Below are 21819 nucleotides of genomic sequence, written 5' to 3'. Positions count from 1 at the left end.
AATGAATGGAATTCAAAATAAAACAGGTATGGCTCTTCGGAAAGAGTAGTAGAGTAGAGTGTGTGAGAAATGAGCACTTTAGCAGCTTGTAAAAGGACATCAACAAATAATTGCAAAGATTTTCTTGTGAAAGTGGCACATACACCTCCTCTGTTGGGTCTAGGAGGGAAGACATTAACTATTTCTGTCAATAACTGCTGATATCAAAATGAAGACATGTATGATGGTGCATTGGGATGACGGTTAAAACACAGGAATTGGAAGAGTTAAGAAAAACACGGGTAACAGGCAAATTCGATCTATAGATCTGTAGGTCATGTAGAGCTACAATGTGATGTCTTCGAAAGGAGCTTAGGAACAGTGCAAAGTCAGCAGCCGTGGTTTTGCCACGGCAGTGACAGATCTGAAAATGAGAGATTTGTCGTGCTCAGTGTAACAATTCAATCGATTCACCTTTGGCCTGAGGTAGACGTGCTGTCTGACCGTGAACCTTTAGGCTGTCTCAGGTATGTGGCTGCAGTGCTGTGGTGTCCAACAAAGCCATGGCAGGCAGTGGAGATGAAGAGCTGGGCATGGCTTCCAGAGCGCAAGACAGATGGCTCAGTGGAACGGAAGTCTACAGCTCATGCTGGAATACTTTTATATCTCTGGTGGGAGGCTCCAGGCAACGTAACAGAACCCCAAATACAGCAGGATGCCGCAGGAATATGCTTTTTATTCCCAATTTGGTCATATCTTAAAAGAAAATTAGTTTCTTTTTAGATGAAGAATACATTCCTTCTCCAGGTATACCTTCCTTTTTCAGGTGAGACATAAGCTGAATGTCAAAATTAGGTTTTATTTAAGGAGAATAAGCGGTAATCTTAGCAAACAGAAGAACTTACATAAGGATTGGATTCATAATTTGCACCTAGCTGCGTGCCTGAGATGAAAAGTGGATCATATTTCCTGCCAAAATAGCTGAGACCTGTCAGATGGTAGCTTTTCGTCTAAAGAGAGTAGATGCAGCTTCACCCGTGAGCTTGCTCCCAGATGAGGAGGAGTAATTACAAATTATGCGGTTGAGAATGGACTGTAGAAAATAGACTGACATTTTTATCTCTGCAGTCTTTTGATCAAGGCACTTTCTTTCAGAGCTCCTTTGTGAGCCTTCTGCAGAATAAAGCTGTACTTTGAGAGATGTGGCTCAGAGTGTTTGAATGAAATATCAATCATTTTTCATCTGGAGAGCAGGCAGCTGCCCCACAAGACCGCAACTGTGTGAGGTGCAGTGTATTTCTTTCTCGTGCTCTATACCAGGACTCGGTGTGTTGCAACAGACTTCAACTGCTCAGGGCCAAAGGGAAAATTGTGTACAAGAGCGGTTCCCTGTTTATGCGTAAAAGCAGCCATGGAGACCGTAATGCGCTTGTGGCCAAGACAGAACCAGCTGGAAGGGATTTCTGTCTGACAGCGTTGGCACATAAGTAGTGATGAACTGAAGAACTGAGAGTTTACCATGCACGAAACTCTTGGGCAACTGAGAGCTGCCCTAGGAAACTTGGCACCCAGGTAGGACAGACAGTTCCTGCCAGCGTGTAGGGGCGTAAGGGAAAGGGCCAGGTCCCAGTGTACCGTCCCAGTTTGGAAAGAGTCCTACAAAGCAGTTGTTAAAGGCAAGGCAGAGTTATGAACGATATTATACAACCAAGTGAGTGACCGCAGAACTTTAGCAGGCTGCCAAGAGCCCTGACCCAGGGCGGGTGAACCTTAGGAGAGGCTGATCGAGAAAAAATGGAGAATGGAAGAGAAGCATCCCGTGCCACCTAACAGACTCACGGCGTCAATGGGTGAAAACAAGGCTCAGCCGCAGGAGTACAAGCAAGACTGATTCACACTGGCCGTGTTTGATGGATGTTTTATGGCAGGTAAAACTGAAGCTGAAGAGACTCCGGGCTGCTGGAGATCCAGTGCAACCCGCGCCACGGCCTACAAGGAAAGAAGAGAGGGCAGAAGTATTGTGAGCTGCATTGCCTGTGAAGCAACAACATAATGCTGCGGGTAATTTTATTGCAGCATGTTTGGTGTCCTTGGTGTTCCTCTGCATTTCTTTGAAACTCACTGAACAACCTGGTGGGTGATCCCGGACATCAGCAAACGGGAGGCACCGGACACGGCCCGCCCCAGCCCCGGGGATCCCTCCCGCCACGCCGCCCTTCCCGAGTGTGGGGGCCCGGAGTCCCGAAGGCCGCGGCGGCGGGGCCGTCCCGCAGCCTCCGCCCGCCGCGGGGCAGGGCCGGGGCGGGGGCCGGGGCGGGGGCCGGGGCGGGGGCCGGGGCGGGGGCCGGGGCGGGGGCGGCGCGGTGCCGTTTGGCGCGAAGCGGCCGCCATGGAGCCGGAGCGGCTGCGGCGCCGCCTGGGCTCCGCGTTCCGGCTGCGCGGGCTCCTGCTGCGGGCGTGAGTAGCGCGGGACGGGCGGGGGACGGGGGTGCGGTGCGGTGCGGTGCGGGTCAGCCCGCCTGGGGACGGCCCGGTACCCGCTCCGCCCGCGGTGGGGGAGGTTTTCATGCCCTCCCTCAGGCCCAGCTCCCGCTTTCGGGCCTCGCGTTGTGGGATTTGGTGGGGGGCAGGTCCGCACCCCCCCGCGTCGCCTCCTCGGGGATATGGTGGTGCCTTTCCTTCTTTTCCTCACGCTGAGGCCTTCGGACTCGCTCCCCCGCAGCCCTCTTGTTTTGGTGCTGTGGGCCTCTTCCATCCACCTCCACCCAGGACCTGACCCAGTGCAGCACGCGCCGTGGGTTTAGGTAGCACCAAAAGCCACCCATGGTCTCCCCTTGGTACCTCCCTGATGGTGGTTTTGGGGGTTTTATTTTTCTGCCGCTATCCCTGGCAACTCTAGGATCTCTTTCCCGAGTTGCACTTGACGGTTCTGTGTTCAGCATCTCTTGCCAGAGGAAGAAATGATGTTTCCAAAGGTACACAACCACGTGCAGTAGGGATTGCAAGGTCAAAGAAAAGCCATTTCTGCTCGCAGTGGAAGGTGTCACGATTTATAAGAGTGCCTGGGGCTCCGTTGCTTCTATTTTTCAAGATCGTGCGTTAATATTAGTTCCATTTTGTTTCTGGCGTGGATGGGATGTGATTATTTTGGACAACAACCTGGCAGTTTCATTAGTGAGGAGCCCGAGTTCAGAGCTCCCAACTCCCACGGTTAAATGAACCGAGACGTTTTGAAGGTCAGGCTGTTAACCAAAATGCCAGTTTTGATTGGCCAACAGATGACGTTAATAAGAAAATTCTTATCTTTAACTGCGAGACTGTAGTCTAAGGATGAGGGAAGAAGTGGATGTCTAATTCTCGTATTATTTAGAATTAAAATAATTCCAATTTCAGAGGCACCGATAAACTGGAATGAATCCTGCAGAGGGCTGTTAAGGTGGCCATGGGCTGGAGCTTTTGCTCTGTAAGGGCAGCAGGAAGAGCTGGGTTGGCTCAATCTGCGGAAAAGAGGGTCAAGATGAACCAACTGCCTGACGGGGACTTAGCAAGAAGGAGCTGGTGCACAGCAAAGGGGTGAGAGGCAGCAAGCACAGATTGCAACAGAAGAAATCTCACTTGCCCAGTTCTAGTCCCCATGGTTCAAGAGAGACATGAGGAAATTGAGAGGGTTTAGCAGAGGACCACCAAGATAGTCCGACTCTGAGGCTCTTAGTACAGGAAAAACATGGACCTGTTGGAGAGGGCCCAGAGGAGGCCACGCAGATGCTGAGAGGGCTGGAGCAGCTCTGCTGTGAGGCCAGGCTGAGAGAGCTGGGGCTGTTCAGCCTGGAGAAGAGGAGGCTCCGGGAAGACCTGAGAGCGGCTCCCAGTGCCCAAAGGGGGCTGCAGGGAAGGTGGGGAGGGACTCTTCAGCAGGGCCTGGTGTGACAGGACAAGGGGTGATGGTTTTAAACAAAAAGAGGGTAGATTTAGACTAGATATAAGGAAGACGTTTTTTTACACTGAGGGTGGTGGAACCCTGGCCCAGGGTGCCCAGAGAGGCGGTGGATGCCCCATCCCTGGAAACATTCCAGGCCAGGTTGGCCGGGGCTCTGAGCAACCTGATCTGGTTGGAGATGTCCCTGCTCCTGGCAGGGGGGTTGGGCTGGGTGGGCTTTGAAGGTCCCTTCCCACCCAAACCATCTTATGGTTAGAGGGTTGGAGAACTTGATGTGGAAAAAATGTGAAGGATTTGGGTTTATTGAGCCTCAAGAAGGGAAGGCTCAGGAGGAGCTAATCCCAGTCTTCCTAAAAGGTGGTTATAGAGAATAGAGAGGTACTTTCTTCTCACGGATGCACAGTGACAGGGGAAGAGGCACAAGTTTAAATAAAATCTTCACTCTAAGGACAATTAAACTTTGAAGTAGGTTGACTAGAGAAGTGATGGAATCTCCCTTGCTGGAAATACTCAAGGCTTGGCTCGATGGGACCCTGGATGGCACAATCAAAGGCCCTGCTTTCAGTGAAAGTTGGACTGGATAGTCTCCAGAGTTCCCTTCCAACATGGACTTCTGTACAATCCTATGAAAAAATTATTCACAAGGAGAGTAGTTGAGCACCAGGGCGGGGCCAAGAGAGGCTGTGAGAACTCCATCCTCGGAGATGTGCCGAATTTGGCTGAATTGCTGGGAGCAGTGCGGCTGGGCTGTGCTGTTAGAACAGAAAGCTGGACCAGGAGACCTTAGGCGTCCCTTCTGACATGCGTCTTTCTATGATTGTGTGAAGATGAGGTTTGCTGTACCTCCTTATCCTCAGTGTTTCCAATCCTGATGTTTTTTTTTCTTTGACTTAGACTAGTGCAGTATTATGCAGTACTAATTACTTCTACTTTTTTAATCACAAGCCATTTAGTGATTATGCGCACATCTGCCAAAATTGGCATAATTTGTATAAACTGTGTTGAATATTGGTTGCTTTTTGAGCTGACTTTCTTCGTTGGAATCAGGGATGCTCTAAAGTATCTTACCGAAGCTCTTCAGTCCGTCAGTGAAGTAGAACTTGACGATGTAATTGAAAATGTCATCGATGCCGTTGAAAAACGGCCTTGTAAGTAAACGATTTATTTTTCTTAAGCTTGCTAAGTTTATCTTGCTCTTATAATGTTATTTAGACAGAATTGCTGGCAGCATATGCACTGAGGTGTCATTCTAGTCTACCAGATTGATCAAGATAAATGTATTTGTTGACATTTTGTTTTCTTAAATACTGAAGTTTGTCATGTCAGCAAAAGGTAGTAGAACTTTGCCATTTTAAAAGTTGACAGCCTGGTACCTCCTGATTTTTTCAAGAGTAGTGAAATTTTTCAATGCCAGTTACTAAAAGCACCGAACCTGAGTTTGTGTGGGCATCTTTGCATTTGAAACGATAATTTTAAATATTAAAATAAACCAAAGAAATAATAATTCAGGAGGCCAGGTCCAGAAAAGGGTTAGGGTCGTTGACAGCTCTGATCCTAGGCGCCTGGCTGGGACTGCAAGGAGGAAACAGTTGCGTTCCTGCGTTCAGAGATCACTGCCCTCACGTCCAAGCGGAGTGGGAGATGCAAGTGCACCAGTGTAATGGTCCAGCATCTTAACTTAAAGCAGCTGTGGCGGAGTTTAACCATCACCTGGATACTCTCTGAAGCAGCAAGGCCGATGCTGGGGTTCTGTTACGCCAGCCGGATTTTGTGACAGTAGCACTGGGCAGAAGGTGCTGGTGAACAGTTGGGGCACTGCAGCACTGGAGCAGCTGCATCTGCTTGGTGTGTGAAAGTACATCAAATTCCATAAATTACCCTGTCCGAAAGTGCAATCCAGAAAACTGGAAAATTCCGTAAAAACATGAGACGCTCAAAGAACTGCGCTTTTGCTGGTGGAGTTCTCATGACCCGTTTCATTCAGAGCATGCCTGAAGCTCCATCATCTTGGCAGGAGTACTTTGTCTGGGGATTGCCTCCTGCTTAATTGGGACAGTATGTCCTGAGGTTCGCAGATCTGGTGTTCCTGCTCCTGAGTGCCATGAAATGCATGGGGTAGTAGCTCAAAATATAGCTGACACGGTCTGACAGCACAAAACGTAGGAGTTGCAGCACCTTTAGTTAAAGAATGTGTCTGACAGAGGTGGCACTGACGCCTGACATAGCCGTGTGTTTACAGAGCTCATGAGAACTAGGAAACTTGATCTCACTTCCAGTTTTCAGCCGAGGAGATTCAAATCCATATAAATGTGATCTAAAACAAGTACTAAGCCTCAGATGAGTTCAGGAAACCTTCCCAACCTCCCCTGTTTAAACCAAATTGAATCAAGGCTGGGCACGTGCTTGCTTTATAGTTTTACTGGAGCACAAACTCCAGAACTTAGGCTTTGTATTCTTATTCTAGGCGTGGGATAACAGGTCATAGCTGATCAAACAGGGAGTAAAACCAATTTGAAGTACTGGTCCTGATCTAGCATAAAGCCTGCTGGTACAAATTAATGCATCCATATTTTTGAAAAAAATTGAGTCTGTACAAGAAGCTCTGGGGCCAATGTCGGTGTACTCACCAACACCGGTTTTTGTCCAGAGTGGAATTTTGTGCTATGAATTCCCTTTTTGTCCAGCTAAGGTCTGTGTGTAGTTTGAGGTTAGGGGCAGAGACGCAGTTCAGACATGCCAGTCTCTCCTGGGATTACTGCTAGCTCCCGTGGTGCCCCTTTTGCTCTGCTGTTCGTCACTGTCTTACAGGAATTGTGATTTTAAGTCCCATGCCCTGAACAGGGAGCTCAGGGGCAGGTTTTCATATGCTGGTTTCTGTTCCAGGAGCCCAGCAGTTAGGCTTGGAAATGCTGACCATGTCCTTTTGTGAATCTGCATTGATTTGGCTTCCCTTGAAATTCAGCAAAACATTATCGCTTAGAAATATTTAAAAATTTCAATTATCAGTTTAAATCCATGAAGATAACAATGTGCCTGTCTCCAAACTGGTGTTAAACCGTTTGAGTGCTTATTTATGGCAGCAATCCGCGTGATAATGTTCTGGAAGAAAATTAACCTCCAGAATGTGAAAGCTCAGATCTAACACGTTTGTAGTATATTTGGCAGCTGTGCATAAACTGCAATTGTCTTGTTCTCCATCTTCAGTGAATTAACGGTGGGCACAGTATGTGTGTGGGTTATTTTTTCGCTAGAGATGTATCCTTCTGGTAAGAATATTAAGTGATCCGTTTGTAAAGAGAAAACAGCATGTGTCATTAGCTTACTGAAAATATGGTTGTTTGTGTAATACATTCCTCTGAGAAGACTGAACCTTTTTTTTTTTGTAAAATATTTGAGGCCTACTTACTTTCTTTCTTACCACTTGCCATAGGCTGCAGTTTTAATCCTTTGAAATTTTACTTCCAGTGTCATCTAACATGATTGAACAATCCACGGTGGAAGCAGCCGTCCAAGAATGTAGCCAGGCATCAGATGAAGCTATGTACGGTGACATTATTTTTTTATTTGAGGTTTATGGGAGTTGGTGTGCATTCCCTTATCTCTTCTTGGGAAATAAATGTCAGGCGTTTTCTGCAGTGCTACACATGTGGTAATCGCTGTGTGCTTTTGTCTTCCTGGTACTGTCTTTGAAGGTTAGTGATGGTGCTTCTTAGAAAATTTGTTCACAGGGATAGGCCTGCAGGGGATTCTAAATGTAATGCTGACATCCAGGAATTAAAATGCTGTAGTCATGTGTTACATGTGATACGGGTTGACTATTAAGAAATAAAATAAACCAACAGTTACAATGCAGAGGGAATTTGTTACTTCAGTTCATGTTTTTATTTCCTTTTCTCTAGATCAAAATTATCCGATGTTATTTTTGTGCATTTCGTAAGATACTGCTTTTCTGAAAGCACTTGGAAGAGTTTTCCTCCATGGTGCTTGTTTCTGCCTTTTTGTATAGCAGGGCTGTTTTTTTGAAAACCGTGATTGATTTTCACTGTCTGATAACAAAGCAGAGAGCAATTACTTGAGCTTCTGAGAACTTTATTTGTGATTGTGATGGATGTCTTTCCTTTAGTGTTTACGTTGTGGATTGACACCGTAATGCAAAGCATGAACATAAATAGTTTGCTAGGCACGTCAGTTAGATACTGTGATCCCAGTTTCTCAGTATGCAGCAAATTTGGTTTTTTTACTTTTTTCCTTGTTGTTGGAACCTTTATGACACGGATGGTTTCAGTGTGACTTTTCTTCGTGTCACTTTATATACTGAATGTATTTCTCGGCCCAGAAGGGAAGTCTGTATGCACAGATTCTCAGTACAGAGTCCTGAAGGGAAAAGCTCTGTAGATCACGGGGCCAGCCTGTACAACTCTCTTGAATTGTGTTGCAGAAAGCTTGAAGACAAAGTTTTGTAAGAAATGCACTCTGAAGCCTAAGACGTCAGTGTCTGATGGGCAATGATGGTTGTTCTGCGCTTGTAAGCCTCAGTGAAGGTTCATGGGATAATTTTATCTGCTCTGATGAATTTGATTCACTTACAGTAAGAGGGAGATGAGAGGGATCAGAGGAGAGAGCTGCACCGGTAAATATAATGGGAGATATCAACTCGATTAATAGTCTGAAGAGTTGTGCATGGCCGTTGTTTCAACCTATTCACATTAACCATGCCAAGGCTGTTCTGTCGTCAAAAAAGATAGCAGAGGAAGATGTATCCCTCTCTCGTTTCTAAACGAACTTCTGAAGAGTTTCCTTTTTTGAATTGGAAGATGCAGTGGTATCCAGTAGGGGAAATGGTGATAACGCAGGGTGGTAGTGAACAAAATGAATATAATTTTATTCAACAAGTTTTGTTACTGTTTGTTTCATCCACTTCAGATAATGTTGTAAATGTATTCTTATTGCAGAGAAAATGTTTTCAACATTATTGGAGCCTTTGATATTCCACGTTATATTTATAATTCAGAAAGAAAGAAGTTTCTACCGTAAGTCTTGCGTATTTAAGTTTGAACCACTTCTTGTTCTAAGAAAAAATCCTTGCTGTTTCTGTATGGTTAAAAATCTGCTTTCTAGTCTTTCCCTCTTGGGTCCGCTCATCTCAAGCCTGAGTGAGAAAATGAGATAATATTGTTTATTAATCTCTAAAGACCCCATCAGAGTCTGATAAATGCTGGCTCATAAATAAATGTGTCATTGGGTTTTTCTCAGCCCAGCAGGATGAAGCTGAAGTGGGGCTCTGTATCTCCTGTGGCCCTGTGTTCTGTGTTCTGTGCTGCCTGTGATGATACTGGCTCTGAAACTGAGGTGTTTATCCGATAGTAGAATGTCCAACCCTGTTTGTGCCATCTAGTGAATTGGTTGTAGATGTTTTGCTAGCTAAAGAATTTACCTTTAGCAGCAAGCAGCCCAGGCTGAGGAGCCAAAAAGAAACTGTGCTTTTAAAAATCTTGAAGCGGTGTTAGGTGAGGAATGGAGAGCGGTGCTCATTGTGAGGGGTTGCGGTGACCTTCATGCAATGTGCAACTCATTTTCTAGCTTTGGTCCGTGATTCTGCCGGTCCAGCAAAAGCAATCTGAGTGTTTGCATTGGGAGTTTGATTCCAGTGCCACTTTGTAGCTTTCCAGGCTATTGGAAGCAGGGAAGCCCATGAAGACAATCTGCTAACCAAGAGGAAGAAAATACTCTTGTTCATGGCCGCTTTAAAGACATAACTGCTTTCCTAAAAACTGATTTCTGCAGAGGCCCATTCAGGTGGAAAGATAAATCTCAAGGATTGTGAGTTAGGGGGAAATTAAATGGATGTAGCTTTCAAAATGTGGAAACGCAGGATTCCTAGCAGAAATCTTCCTCATTGAGGAAATAAATTATGCAGTAGTGTTATAGCCTTTGCAGCTCCTACAACTTCTGGATCAATAAGTCATTTTTGTGTGTGGAATGTACCTTTTTTAATCTTGATTTTGTTAAACTTCTTGCAGTCTGTCAATGACCAACTTTCCTGCACCAAATTTATTTGGAACTGCCAGAGATAAAGCAGAGCTGTTTCGTGAACGCTACTCCATCTTACAACAGGTCAGAAAAAGTTTTGCTTTGTTTAATAAAATACACAAAAAAATGCTGGTTTTTATATTCTTACGTGCACAACAGTGCTTTTGTTGAGGTGCTTTTGTGAGCAGTTTAAATAAAATCTGAATAAGAACAGGATCTATCCTATTTTTTTTTCAGCCTGGTTTAGTTCGTTTATTAATTTTCCAGTTTTCAGAATGCTCGGTGAGAGCCAGCCACCCCTTGTCATCTCTTGGTGGCACGTGCATCTTGTCTTGTGTTGTAAGCAGCTTCAGAACAGCGTTTCCCAACGTGACTTGCTGTGCACCACCGTGATGGTAGCTGGAGGTATTGGCAGCAGCTGTAGGTAGTGGCTCTGGACCCAGCTGCGCACACTAGGAGTATCTATGCTGCAGTTTGGGAAACTGGAAGACCAGTTAACCATTAACTAAAGACGCTGTAGTTCATACAAGTTAGTGAAACCTGCTGGAACCAGCACATTGGCACAAAACGGCAGCAGGAGGCATCCAGAGGGTACCTTCTGAAGCCTCCTTTTTCGGACTGTATTGTGCTATTGCACCTCTTTGTCTCATGGTTTCACAGAGGCTCTCCGTGGTACAGGTTTTGTGTTTGGTTGTTGTGTGTGCTGCACTCTGACCTCCAGAAAAGCGAAGGCTGAGTCACTGCCTGGGTGAGGGCTGCTGATAGGAATCGCTGCCTGTGTTTCATGGGCTGGTAGCGGTGGGTTTGTTCCAAGGGGAGGCTTTCACACTGCAGGAGAAGCAGTGGAAGAAGTGAAAATTTCTACAATGCATTTTCTTTATGCTCTCTGTAGTTTATCTGTCAGTGTAGCTTGCTCCTGTTATTAACAGAAAAAAAAAAGAAAAAAAAAAGCTTACTTTTAATAGGCTCTGCCCTGAAGGGATAATTACTTATTTTCATGTAGTTAGCACTTAATACAGTTTGCCTTTCCTTGCTGTCTCACCCCTTCCTTCCAGGTAGTCAGAAATAACTTATTTTAAAAGCATTACAGATTTGCTGTTACTTTTTCGGCTTAGTTTAATTGCCCGGTGTTATTGATGATCTCTTTCTTCGAAGCAAATTCCTGTCAGAAGTTTGACAAGACTGATTATGCTTAACAAATTTAACATTGCTGGATAAAATACAGCAAGAGAACTTTAAAAAGTATTTTGTATAGTGGTGTAGTGAACTGACTTTTTGACAGTGCTCATTTATTTTTAAACTGGATTGCTTCAATCTTGGTTTCTGCAGAGGACTCATAGACATGAGTTGTTTACTCCTTCAGCAGTCGTTGCTCATCCTGATGACAGTACAAGCAAATTCCAGGTAAAAAATCTTTTTTTTTTTCTTCTTGCAAAGTCAACTGTATTTGTGTTACACTTTAATGCAGTAATAGTTCTCCAGTGACATCTTAGTTTTACATCCCATATGGTTAATCAATGGAATTGAGTTATTTTTGTTCATTTTTAGCCTATGTATCAAAAATGCAGTTATTTGGCTCAGATCGGCATGATGACCAAGCCACTCAAAAGCAGCTGTGAAGTGCAGGAGAAACGTGGCTTCCCGAGGTGGAGGGACATTAGCTGTTCAGCGTGTTACACTTTGCTTCCCTCTGCTTGGGGATATTTTCCCTGCTTCTTTCTTTTGTGAGCACTGAAGTCACAAACCTACAGTTGAATAAGGTCATAACCTTAGTCCGTTCTGTTTCCACCTCAGCTTTCTCATATTAAATACTCTCCCTATATGATATTGTTGTTATATATTTTTTAAAAAAGATGAACATGGCTGTATGTGCCACTGGGTGTCAAATAACAGCTTCTGCTTTACTCAGCTTTCCTTTTTCTCCCTGTTCACAGCATGCCATCGTGTAGAACGTTTCAGAAATGGCACTGATTTTTGTAATGAGCCTGGATTCTCTCATAGCTCGTTTGTGTATTTATGTAAACACATGTGCTGCGTGGTGCTTTGTCTTGGTTGGTTAAGAATAGACGTGTGGAGAGTTTGATTTAATTTTTGTTTGATTGTTTGCCTTTGGTTCCAGCTTAAAACAATAGAAACTCTATTGGGCAGTACAGCTAAAGTGGGAGAGGTGATTGTGCTTGGGATGATAACTCAGCTTAAGGAGGTAGGTTGCTTTTTATTGTGGAGTATGTAGGTCACCGTTCATTCAGTGTTACAATATATTAGAAAATGAGAAAACTTAAATATCTCACCGCTTTATCCTGCCAGCGGTAGGGCTCCCATCGATGTCGGTGGTGCAAGATCCATTCCCTAACAAGAAACTTTTCCACAAGCAGTTGATGCTAGTGTAGGAGGGAAACTGTCTTTGTATTCTCAGTATAGAATTTTGTAATGCTTTGTGTCAGCAATCAGGACCAGTTACATTTTCTAGGCATGCCCCTTCTTGAAATGTTGGAGCTTCTGATGACTGTGTTTGGACTTGCCATTGCACTGGACTGTGACTGGAGGGGAGGGCTGCGCCAGCAATCCGAACGGCAGCAGCTCGAAGGGAAGGTGCTAAGATACGCTGCTGTAAACTGCACTGTTTTCAGTTCTGCTGGTGTGTTCTAAGCTTACAATATTAAAAATGGCTAAGTTATTTCTGAATGCTGACTGATAGATGCTTCTGATTGAAGCATTTATGTGTTTCGTTGTATTTTGCTTTATTGATTAATCCTGTTTTCTAGGGGAAATTTTTCCTAGAAGACCCTACAGGAGTCGTCCAGATAGACCTTAGTAAAGCCATATCCTTTTTTGGTGATGCAGGAGTTGAAGAAACTTCCTACAGAGCTGTTTAATTTTAAATTGAATAGTAAATCAATACCAGCCATTAAATATTACGTATTGAGAATTGCAGCTCTATCTTTCTCCTTCTTTTGAAATTGCTTGGTTGCTGCAGCGCGGTGCCGTTTCGCGGGGAGGGTTAGGACAAGGTTAGTATTCCTCCTAGTGGAAGCAGGGCGTGCTCCTGTTTGCGGGCTGTCTGTGAGCTTACCTGCTCACCTACCAGGTGATTGCCTAGCTCTTTAGGCAGCCTCTGAACTTTCAGTCGTGTCCAAATGGATTACACCAGCTGGAAAGCAAACTTTGGCTAAAGAACTCTAGTTTAAGAGTCCTGATCTGAGAAAAATATATTTCTTAACCTTTCTGCACCAGTTCCACAGCGGTTTATACACTGAATCGTGCTTTGTTTTGGCAGAAGGTAAAGCAGACTGTTTTTTCTTAGCTTATAATAAATTATTCTGTTAAGAGCTGTTGCCACAGCTACATGTCTGCCAGACGTGGCTGAACAGACAAGTCTCACGTTGACGAGGCTTGACCAAAACTTGAGTTTGTGACCGAGACTTTTGTCCATAAGCCTTTCGTGTTACCTTGTGGGCTCTGGAGGCAGGGAACAGAGCTCTGCAAAATTTGTGGTTGTCAGCGGTGTTGGTGGTATGTGAGCATCCGTAGCAGCTTTGAGGGTTGGCCTTAGTTAGCCTGGCTCCGACATGCTTGGAGGAGATGTGACTAGATTAGGCAGACAGACTAGGATAACCAAACAGTATGATTTAACGGTTTGAAAATGCTGCTTTCTGTTGGCAAAGCTTCGGTCCTTCGGAGGCTTTCATGAGTCTTCTCATTAAGATGATGTAAGGCTTGCAGTTCTGGAGCCTTATTTTAGTAAAATAACTGACATTTCTGTTTGCAGGATATCACTCTGTGCAATATACATAATCCCGGTCTATTTTCTCGTAATGGATTTTATATTTAAAATGTATGAAGTAAATAGAAATCAGGAGCACAAATGACAGTGGGGACAAGTATCACCCTGCTGCTTCTGTTCCTCTAACAGATGGGACAGTTCTCGAGAAGGGGTGCAGTTTGGTGGAGACTCTTCCGGGGCAGGGCCAGCAAAAATGATTCCTGTTCCCCTACATTCTTACCCAGTTGGGTTGAGAAGGTTGTTTATGTGTCTGTGCAGCAAAACCATTCAAAGACGTGTCTCGGGTAAAAATGAAAAATAGTTGGTTTCTTGCTCAGCCTGGTTTTGAGCCAGGTAGTGTTCGCCACTAAGGAGCACAGGGATTGGTGCTGTCACAAGAGGGGGGTTGATGGAGGCTGGGACTAGCTATGTAGCACAGCTGCCAACTGTCTGACTAACGTCTAGGACATGCTGTTGTTAGAAAAACTAAAGGTTATTTTGTTGTTCAAAAATCGCTTAGGTTGGTACGAAGATGAAGTTTTTCATGTGAACGCTTTTGGATTTCCGCCTACTGAGCCTTCTGCTACCACTAGGTATAAAACTGACTTTCGGCAGCCTCACTCCGTATTTTGTTATGGGTTTCTAAGTAAGCGCATTGTTATTTTAGAATTTCTCTGACATTAAAGTTTGCTATTCTTCCTCCTCCTCAAATGCTTCAAAATAAATACAGTGTTAAAGAAGCAGTTCTGGAACTTGCTCGTCTGCTTGGACCAGAACTGGAGAAAAACCCTTCCAGAGGCTGTTGGGTTCTGCATATTATTAACAATTGGGATCTAAACCCTTCTTAGCTGCAAAACTAGATAACTGTTACCTGGGAATAAGGAATTCCTTGTTGCTTAAGGAATGGATGGGGGAGAGAACCGAGGATAAATATTACCCTGAGACGATCTGTTAAATTAAACCTGCTTTATATCCAGGTGACTGCCATTTCTCTTCCTTGGTTTCTCCGTGAAGTACTAGATGATTACTGATACCATCTGAGCTGCCTATCATAATCATAATAATTAAAAAGGCTTAAGTGAGTAATAATCAAAACTACTAATGATTTGGGAAGAAAACAGAACTAACTTGAATATTTTAATGATGTAGAGCCTTCTATGGGAATGTAAACTTCTTTGGAGGGCCTTCTTCAGCTTCGGTAAAGGCTTCTGCAAAACTGAAGCAGCTGGAAGATGAAAACGAAGATGCCATGTTTGTATTTCTTTCTGATGTATGGCTGGACCAAGGAGAAGTACTGGAAAAGCTTCACACAATGTTTTCAGGTAGGTGACAACTGCTTTGACTGTGAGCCTTGTTTTGGAGAATTTTTACCATTTTCCTTAGCCCTTAGCAGCCTTGATGAGTGCAGTCTGATGCCTAGCTGGTCCTCAGTCCCCAGCTGTGGCTGTGTCCCCTCCTTGGCATGGGCTGGGAAATCTGACCCACTGGTGAGCTAATTCAGGGAATTCCTCAGCAGAAAACTAATTGCCTTTGTTGGAGAATTAGTTTTCTGCTGGTTTAGCTGTGTGAACTCTTCACCGTGTGGTTGCTGACGGGAGCATCTCTGTCAAGCAGGTGAAGCTGGACACCTGACTGCAGACAGTGGTTTGTGTGCCTTTTTTTCAAAAGTATGCGTCTAAATGAAAGTGGGGCAGCAGTTTTCAAGAGTCCTGTTATTACTGTATTGTGTGTTTTTGATGAACATCCATTTTGAGAAAGCTAGAAGAAGCCCAACTGTTGCATTTTTTTGGTAGGATCCCACTGATCCCAAGCCCAAAGACAGTGAAGTCTCACTCCAATTTTAGTGACCGCTATCTGCATTTCGTAGTTGCTATTATATTGCTTTTGGATCTTTCTCTAATGGTTTTAAAAATTGGATGGTATCATATTTTTGCAAGCTGACACTTTCTTTTCATAAATCACTTAGTACTGATGTTGTTTTGGACAGTAGCCATTTTATGTGCTCTGACAAGAATGTCTCCCTTGCTCCTTAAAGTTCTTCCTAGGCTTAGTTTAAAGAAAACTTCTTAGTTCATCAGAGATCAGCAGTCCCTCAAATGCTTTCTGATTCTACCAAGGAAAAAACGCCAGTTACTATTAAAACATGAACTGTTTCTTCCATGCATCATTACATTAGTAATGTTGATAACATTTGGGTAGCAGGCATCTGCGAGATCTGTGAATTGCTTCTTTGTATTCCAAAGCAGTTTTGGAACAGCTTGTCCTGTCTGTCTTAGGTAGAATGCAAGTGTGAGAGGGTGGCTGCTTTAAAAAATAAGCAACATAAAATTAAGGGTGGGAAACTGCTACTCGCCTAAAGAAAACTGGACACAAATTACCACACTCATCCAGAAGTGAGGAAACCCGTTCACTGTCTTGATCAAAGTTGGCAAGATCCTTGTGGAGAACTGAACTTGACCTAAGATTGCATATGCTGAAGTAACAGAGGGACTTCAGTCACAACCTAGTGAACTCAGCTGGCAAAGATGCATAAAATGCATTTCATATTTTGAGCCTTTTTTTAATAGGCAAGTAATAAGCTTCACAATTGTAAACTAAAAATAATAGCCGAGTGGAAGAGCAAGGAAAAAAACATCGATGAGCCATTTCTCTGATATAAACAATTCTGTCCTATTTACCAACTGGATTGAAAAATAATGAAGTAAATCCAAGTCTGGTACTGCGTGGTAGGAAAACGGAGAGTAACCTGGCGCGTGAGATGAATGCCTGAGGAGGTGTTTCTATTTTCCTTTTAGGGGTGGGAATCGGGTTTCTTTTTTCACTCTGCTGTAAAGCATGTGTTTCTGGGTGGTTAGTGATATTGTGAGGATTCGTCAGATTCTTAAAACGCTCTGGCACTTCCAGTTACTGTTGCTTTATAACGCCAAGAGCTAATTAAATGTTGCTAGAGCCCTTGGAGTGATGCGTGGAGGTTAATAGCAATCCATTGCTACCTACTCATTATTTTTCTCTTTAGAGTGAATTTTTAAATTGTATTATTTATTATAATTGTACATTCTGTAAATATATGACTGGGTCAGTAGTTAGTTGGATACACACAACCAGTATTATTGGAACTGGGCCTGTAAATAATCAAGAAAATAGTTCAGGTGTTTTAATAGCAGCAGAGCTTGATGTGCTGTTTCAGTTTCTGCCTTTCGTGGAATTGGCTGGAGGCTGAATGATGACAGAGACTGAAGTGAATGGATGCTGTTACTCACAAAGACTCTGTTTTCCCAGGTTATTCCTCTGCACCTCCAACATGCTTTTTCTTTTGTGGAAATTTTTCATCTGCACCATATGGAAAAAATCAAATCCAGTCACTGAAAGGTGGGAAAAGTCTTCGTATACATTTGGACATGTACATTAAATTGAAGTAACAATGGCAAAACAAATTAAGATAGCAGAAAATAAACCCTGATTTTCTAAGTACATTTTTAATGTACTGAAATATAGAGGTGATTCATATAATGTCTGTTTATTGTCTAACCAGGTGTTGTATCATTTTTTTTCCCTGACTTTAGCTTCTTTGAAGGCTCTTGCAGATATTATATGTGAATATCCCAGCATTCATAAAAGGTACCCAGCAAAGTGCTATGAGAAGGGAAATATGTTTATTTAGCGAAACCTTTGCTGTAATTACTTTAAGAAACTAACAGATACCATGTTTTCTCATTATTGCAAGCCAGCTATGATCCGATAGCGAGCTGGTCTTGTAAGAGGGCTGTAAGTTTGTTTTGGGAGCAGTGTAAGATTTTGATTGTATCTAAAATAGCTTGGTCATGGAAGCTGCTATTGAGTGAGCAAAGGTGAAACTGCCTCTCCCTGGCACATTTTCCACATGGATTAAACATGGCCCTTGATTCTCCAAAAGTGCTATTTAGTGAGCCTCTTTTTTTTTCCTGGAATTCTCTTGAAATCAGCAGGCTTCTGCCCAAGCAGTGCTGCTTTATAAACTGGTGTTGAAGTCTTGATGCTGCTACGAGCACGTACGGGCTTTCGTACGTGCTCATAGAAATTGCTTTCCACAGCCTGCAGCTCTTGAGCTCCGTGTGAGCTGTAAGCAAGCGCATCTCCCGGTGGGGCTCTCTTGGTGTGCCGCTGCGGGTTGTCTCGGGTCCCTGTATGAGATCCTGGAGCCCATTTCCGCTGAGTCCTGAGCCAGGCAGCACACTGGGCTCTCTCCCTTCCCACAGTCAGCCCCCTTTCCGTGGTGAACAGCTTTTAAGGTTTATTTCACTTCAGCGAGGAGTGGGTACGTGTCCTGTGCCTTAGCTGTGATTTATGTTGTTCATAAGGCCAGGGAGAGCTGTCACCTCTGCCGCAGAATTAGTAATTTGCATGCATCTGTGGAGTAACAGCAGTATATAACCAATGTTTAGAGACATCTAGGATCATTTTGTATGTGATACGTTGAATTTTTTACAGTAGCCGATTTGTGTTTGTTCCTGGCCCTGAAGACCCTGGTCCTGGTTCTATTTTACCAAGGTCAGTTTGCTTCACTTTTTCCAGTTTTGGAATACTGAGTTAAGTAGTTAAAGGAGGTAAGAGTCTTGGTTGAGACATCTGTTGCTATTTATTTCAGACCTCCCCTGGCTGAAAATATTACTGAGGAATTCCGACGGCTGGTGCCATTTTCAGTTTTCACCACAAATCCTTGCAGGTAACAGTGTAACCCACTGCTGGTTTTCATGTGTTTTTTCTTTTACTGAATTACTAATTTATGTGCAGATGTAATTTGCAAAAATTACAAATTTTTGAAAAATTGGTCTTACATTTTTCAAATTAATAGAATGCTTGTATTGATTGTAACTAGTTTTAAATACATTGAGACATAAATAAATTAGTGATGAAAGCAAGTAGTGCTAAAAGTTTGATAGCAAGTATAAAAATCCTGTTCAAAGGCATTGTGGTTTTTTCTGAATCTGGAGGGAATGAAGGGAAGATGGAAAAGTATTATTTTAATTCAAATGTGCTTTTTCATTTTGTTGTATTAGAGGGAGATCAATTTTGTAATGCAGCTCCCTATATTTAATTTAATCTCGATTTATTTCATGTCATTAATGTTTTCCATTTAGGATTCAATATTGCACCCAAGAAATAATTATCTTTCGTGAAGATTTGGTAAACAAAATGTGCAGAAACTGTGTCCGCTTCCCCAGCAGCAACATGGACATTCCCAACCACGTGAGTTGCTCCTTGCTGAGATCTCCTTGACTTCTTCAGCAGCAGGTCTGCATGTAGGGTGCTCTGATCTGCGTTCTCATGACACGTTGCAAGAGTAATGAAGAGGGATTGCGAGAAGGATCTATACATTTAGTATTATTACTTTAATTTACATCTGGCCAGTAAAATAACTGAAGGCATGATACTGATTGATGGCACTGAGTCATTCCGCCTGTCCCACTGCAGGTGCCCTTGAACGCAGAACTTCGTAGCAGCTGACACGTGGTGTATGTGCACCGGCAACGAATGTCGTACCAAGAAACATTGATTCCTAAAGGCAAAGTTTAATACAAATTACCTTTTTTTTTAAAGATTTGATCAATTAACCAGTGACATTTGCAGTAAAGCAGCATGTCGCTTTTCCAAAAGGTCATCTGCTGCTTCTGCCTTCTCACTTGAAGTCTTAATCCTGCTTTTGATCCGTCGCCACAGCACTCTGAGTTATGATTCTGGTTAATGAATGCACAGCAGGAGTTGATGTGATTTACTGATATAATTGAATGAGAATGATCCAGGCAGTGCTGGCTCACTGCGGTGACGGATGGAGTCTGTTTCTATTTATTTTATAGGGGTTTTTTTTTTGGTTTGACTCAGAAACTTCTTTTAGCTCTTTCTTCCTTTGCTCAGTTTCTTTGTGACACTGATGGACCTTGTTTTTGGTGTGCACGTTTGCTGCAAGCCATCACTTCGTGTACTTGTACACGGCTTTCTCATGAGAGCCTCATGGCAGCTACACGATTCGTTAGAGATAATAAAAGCTTTCAAGGGGCTTGAGGGGAGAGTTTCAGGAACCAAAATACCCTGGAATTTGCCAGATGAAAAAACAAATGAAAGGAGGCAGCTGGTGTCTGGAGCAGGGCAACTCCGAGAACAGCCAAAGGAACTGAAATCATTTGGGAATCAAATAATTTCCCCAGTTCAGGGAAAAGACTGTGTTTAAGTGTGGGTCTTGGTGTTAACCGGTACTGTGAGGAAAACTACGAGGGAAAAAGCCCTGCAAAATAAAAGTTACGGCAGTGTTGGTATTTGCTGGGTTGGAGGAACAGGTAAGCAGATTCTGCAGTTTGTTGGAGAGTCTGATGGATGAAATCGTTTTGACATCTTCAAATATTGGCTGATATATTATAGAAAGGATTTTGTGTATTTAAAAAAAAACCTCAACACAACAAGAGAGCAGCTGACTGTTGTAGGGAACTTGCTGCTTTTCTCTAGAAATCATGAATAATCAGAGGGAGTCAGATACACAGAAAACATTTCCAGGTTCAAAGCTGCTTTATTCGCAAGGCATTAGCACGTGCCGGAATGAGTTGGACTTGTAGAAAATGGCTCAAACTAACGATTTATGTTTATCTTGCAGTTTGTGAAGACTATATTATCGCAAGGACACCTGACGCCACTTCCGCTGTACGTCAGCCCCGTGTACTGGGCCTACGACTACTCCCTGAGGGTGTATCCCGTGCCAGACATGCTCGTCATTGCAGATAAATACGACCCATTCACTGTCACCAACACCGACTGCCTTTGCATAAATCCTGTAAGATTTCCGTATGCTTTACCGAAACAAGAAGGGGGTGCAGTCACATCCAAGCGTGTCTCTTGCTATTTGTACAGCATCTTACTTACACAAGGGTGGTATATGCATTTTTCTTTACAGGGATCATTTCCAAGAAGTGGATTTTCATTCAAGGTATTCTACCCCTCCAACAAGACAGTTGAAGACAGGTAAATATATTCACTTTCTCATTTAAAAGCAAGCATCTTATTTGCTGACTTTCTAATTATCAGGAGGAACACAGAAAATCAATTACATAAACAGAGTGAATGTCAATGTTCTAGCAGTTAGTGTAGACTTACGCTTCATATTTAGGCAGTGTGAGAAATCCAAGTGACTAAAAGTAAAATAATAAATTTAGAAATGACAGTCAAATAACGATGATGAGAAGCATGAACCAAAAGTAAAAGGAAAGATAGTCTCTACTATATTATTTTTAATAACTGAGACTTAATGGGGAAGCAGATTTGTTTCTGGAGATGATCCTTGTTACATAGGTTAATTACACTTAGGAACAATTCTCGGTTCGTGATCATCATCAAGCCCAGAAGCCACTTTCATGCTTTGATTTCATGTATTTTAAGTCTGTACTTATTCATTCCAACTGTGGTCTTCCAGTGACTGGGAAAAAGGCCAGCTGCAACACCCAAAAATATTTAAAAGTGTCAGAGGGCTTACAACTGTGATGAACATTTTCCTGTTGGAAATAATAATGGTAGAACCCAGTGGGAAAGTGCAAACTTCCCTTGCCTGATTCAGTTTGATGCCTTGTTGCAGAAGCTGTTTTTTCTCAGCCTCCCAAGGGAATTGATAACAGATCGACCCATGTAACCCTTACTTGAATATAGAAAATGTCCTGAGATGTTTTAGCTCTTTACACAGTTTAAACCATTAACAAGTCTTTCATAGATCAAGAAATAGAATAGTGTTGTGAACTATCTTTAAAAAAAACCCTAATTATTGTTTTTGTTTGGTATTTTCAGCAAACTTCAAGGTCTCTGAATGTCTGCGAGACTCCAAAAACAGAGTGAGCCTTTTAAAGCCACCTGTAGCACTCATTTTAGACGCATGGATTTTATGATGTATTACAGACTGTTTATAATAAATATCAAAGCCAAAAATGGTGAGTTTTGTACACAAATAAACCTTTACAGGAAAAGACACTGGTGTTAGTTTAGATACAGTGTAGAGACACAGTGAAGATTAATTGGCAAAGTACAATAAAAGAAGGCAACTGAAGGAACCAGTTCTCCCTATCTTTAAAAAAAAAAAAAGTTGATAGATCTTTCCTGT

The 21819-nt window shown here is 43.0% G+C and overlaps 1 protein-coding gene across 3 annotated transcripts; it reads left to right on the top strand.

Moving 5' to 3' along the window:
• The first annotated feature begins 1809 nt into the window (after positions 1-1809).
• Positions 1810-21687, top strand: POLE2 (DNA polymerase epsilon 2, accessory subunit). 3 transcript variants are annotated; one of them, XM_086748217.1, is made up of 19 exons: positions 2342-2436; positions 4964-5064; positions 7382-7457; positions 8869-8946; positions 9937-10030; positions 11276-11350; positions 12066-12149; positions 12712-12768; positions 13178-13226; positions 14230-14302; positions 14859-15031; positions 16989-17078; positions 17273-17327; positions 18177-18236; positions 18334-18411; positions 18827-18935; positions 20332-20508; positions 20629-20696; positions 21510-21687. In XM_086748217.1, exons 1-19 carry the CDS (start codon positions 2369-2371, stop codon positions 21526-21528), a joined length of 1584 nt encoding a protein of 527 aa, XP_086604343.1. In that variant the 5' UTR covers positions 2342-2368; the 3' UTR covers positions 21529-21687. The 3 variants fall into 3 exon arrangements, with proteins under 3 accessions (XP_086604342.1, XP_086604343.1, XP_086604341.1); XM_086748216.1 differs by lacking the exon at positions 2342-2436 and adding an exon at positions 1810-1907 and having other exon boundaries at positions 20332-20696; XM_086748215.1 differs by having other exon boundaries at positions 20332-20696.
• Positions 21688-21819: the final 132 nt, after the last annotated feature.

This window comes from Chlamydotis macqueenii, chromosome 5 (assembly GCF_036417535.1).
Source record: "Chlamydotis macqueenii isolate bChlMac1 chromosome 5, bChlMac1.mat, whole genome shotgun sequence".
NCBI classification, from domain to species: domain Eukaryota; kingdom Metazoa; phylum Chordata; class Aves; order Otidiformes; family Otididae; genus Chlamydotis; species Chlamydotis macqueenii.
This window is presented reverse-complemented; position numbering and strand designations above follow the sequence as displayed.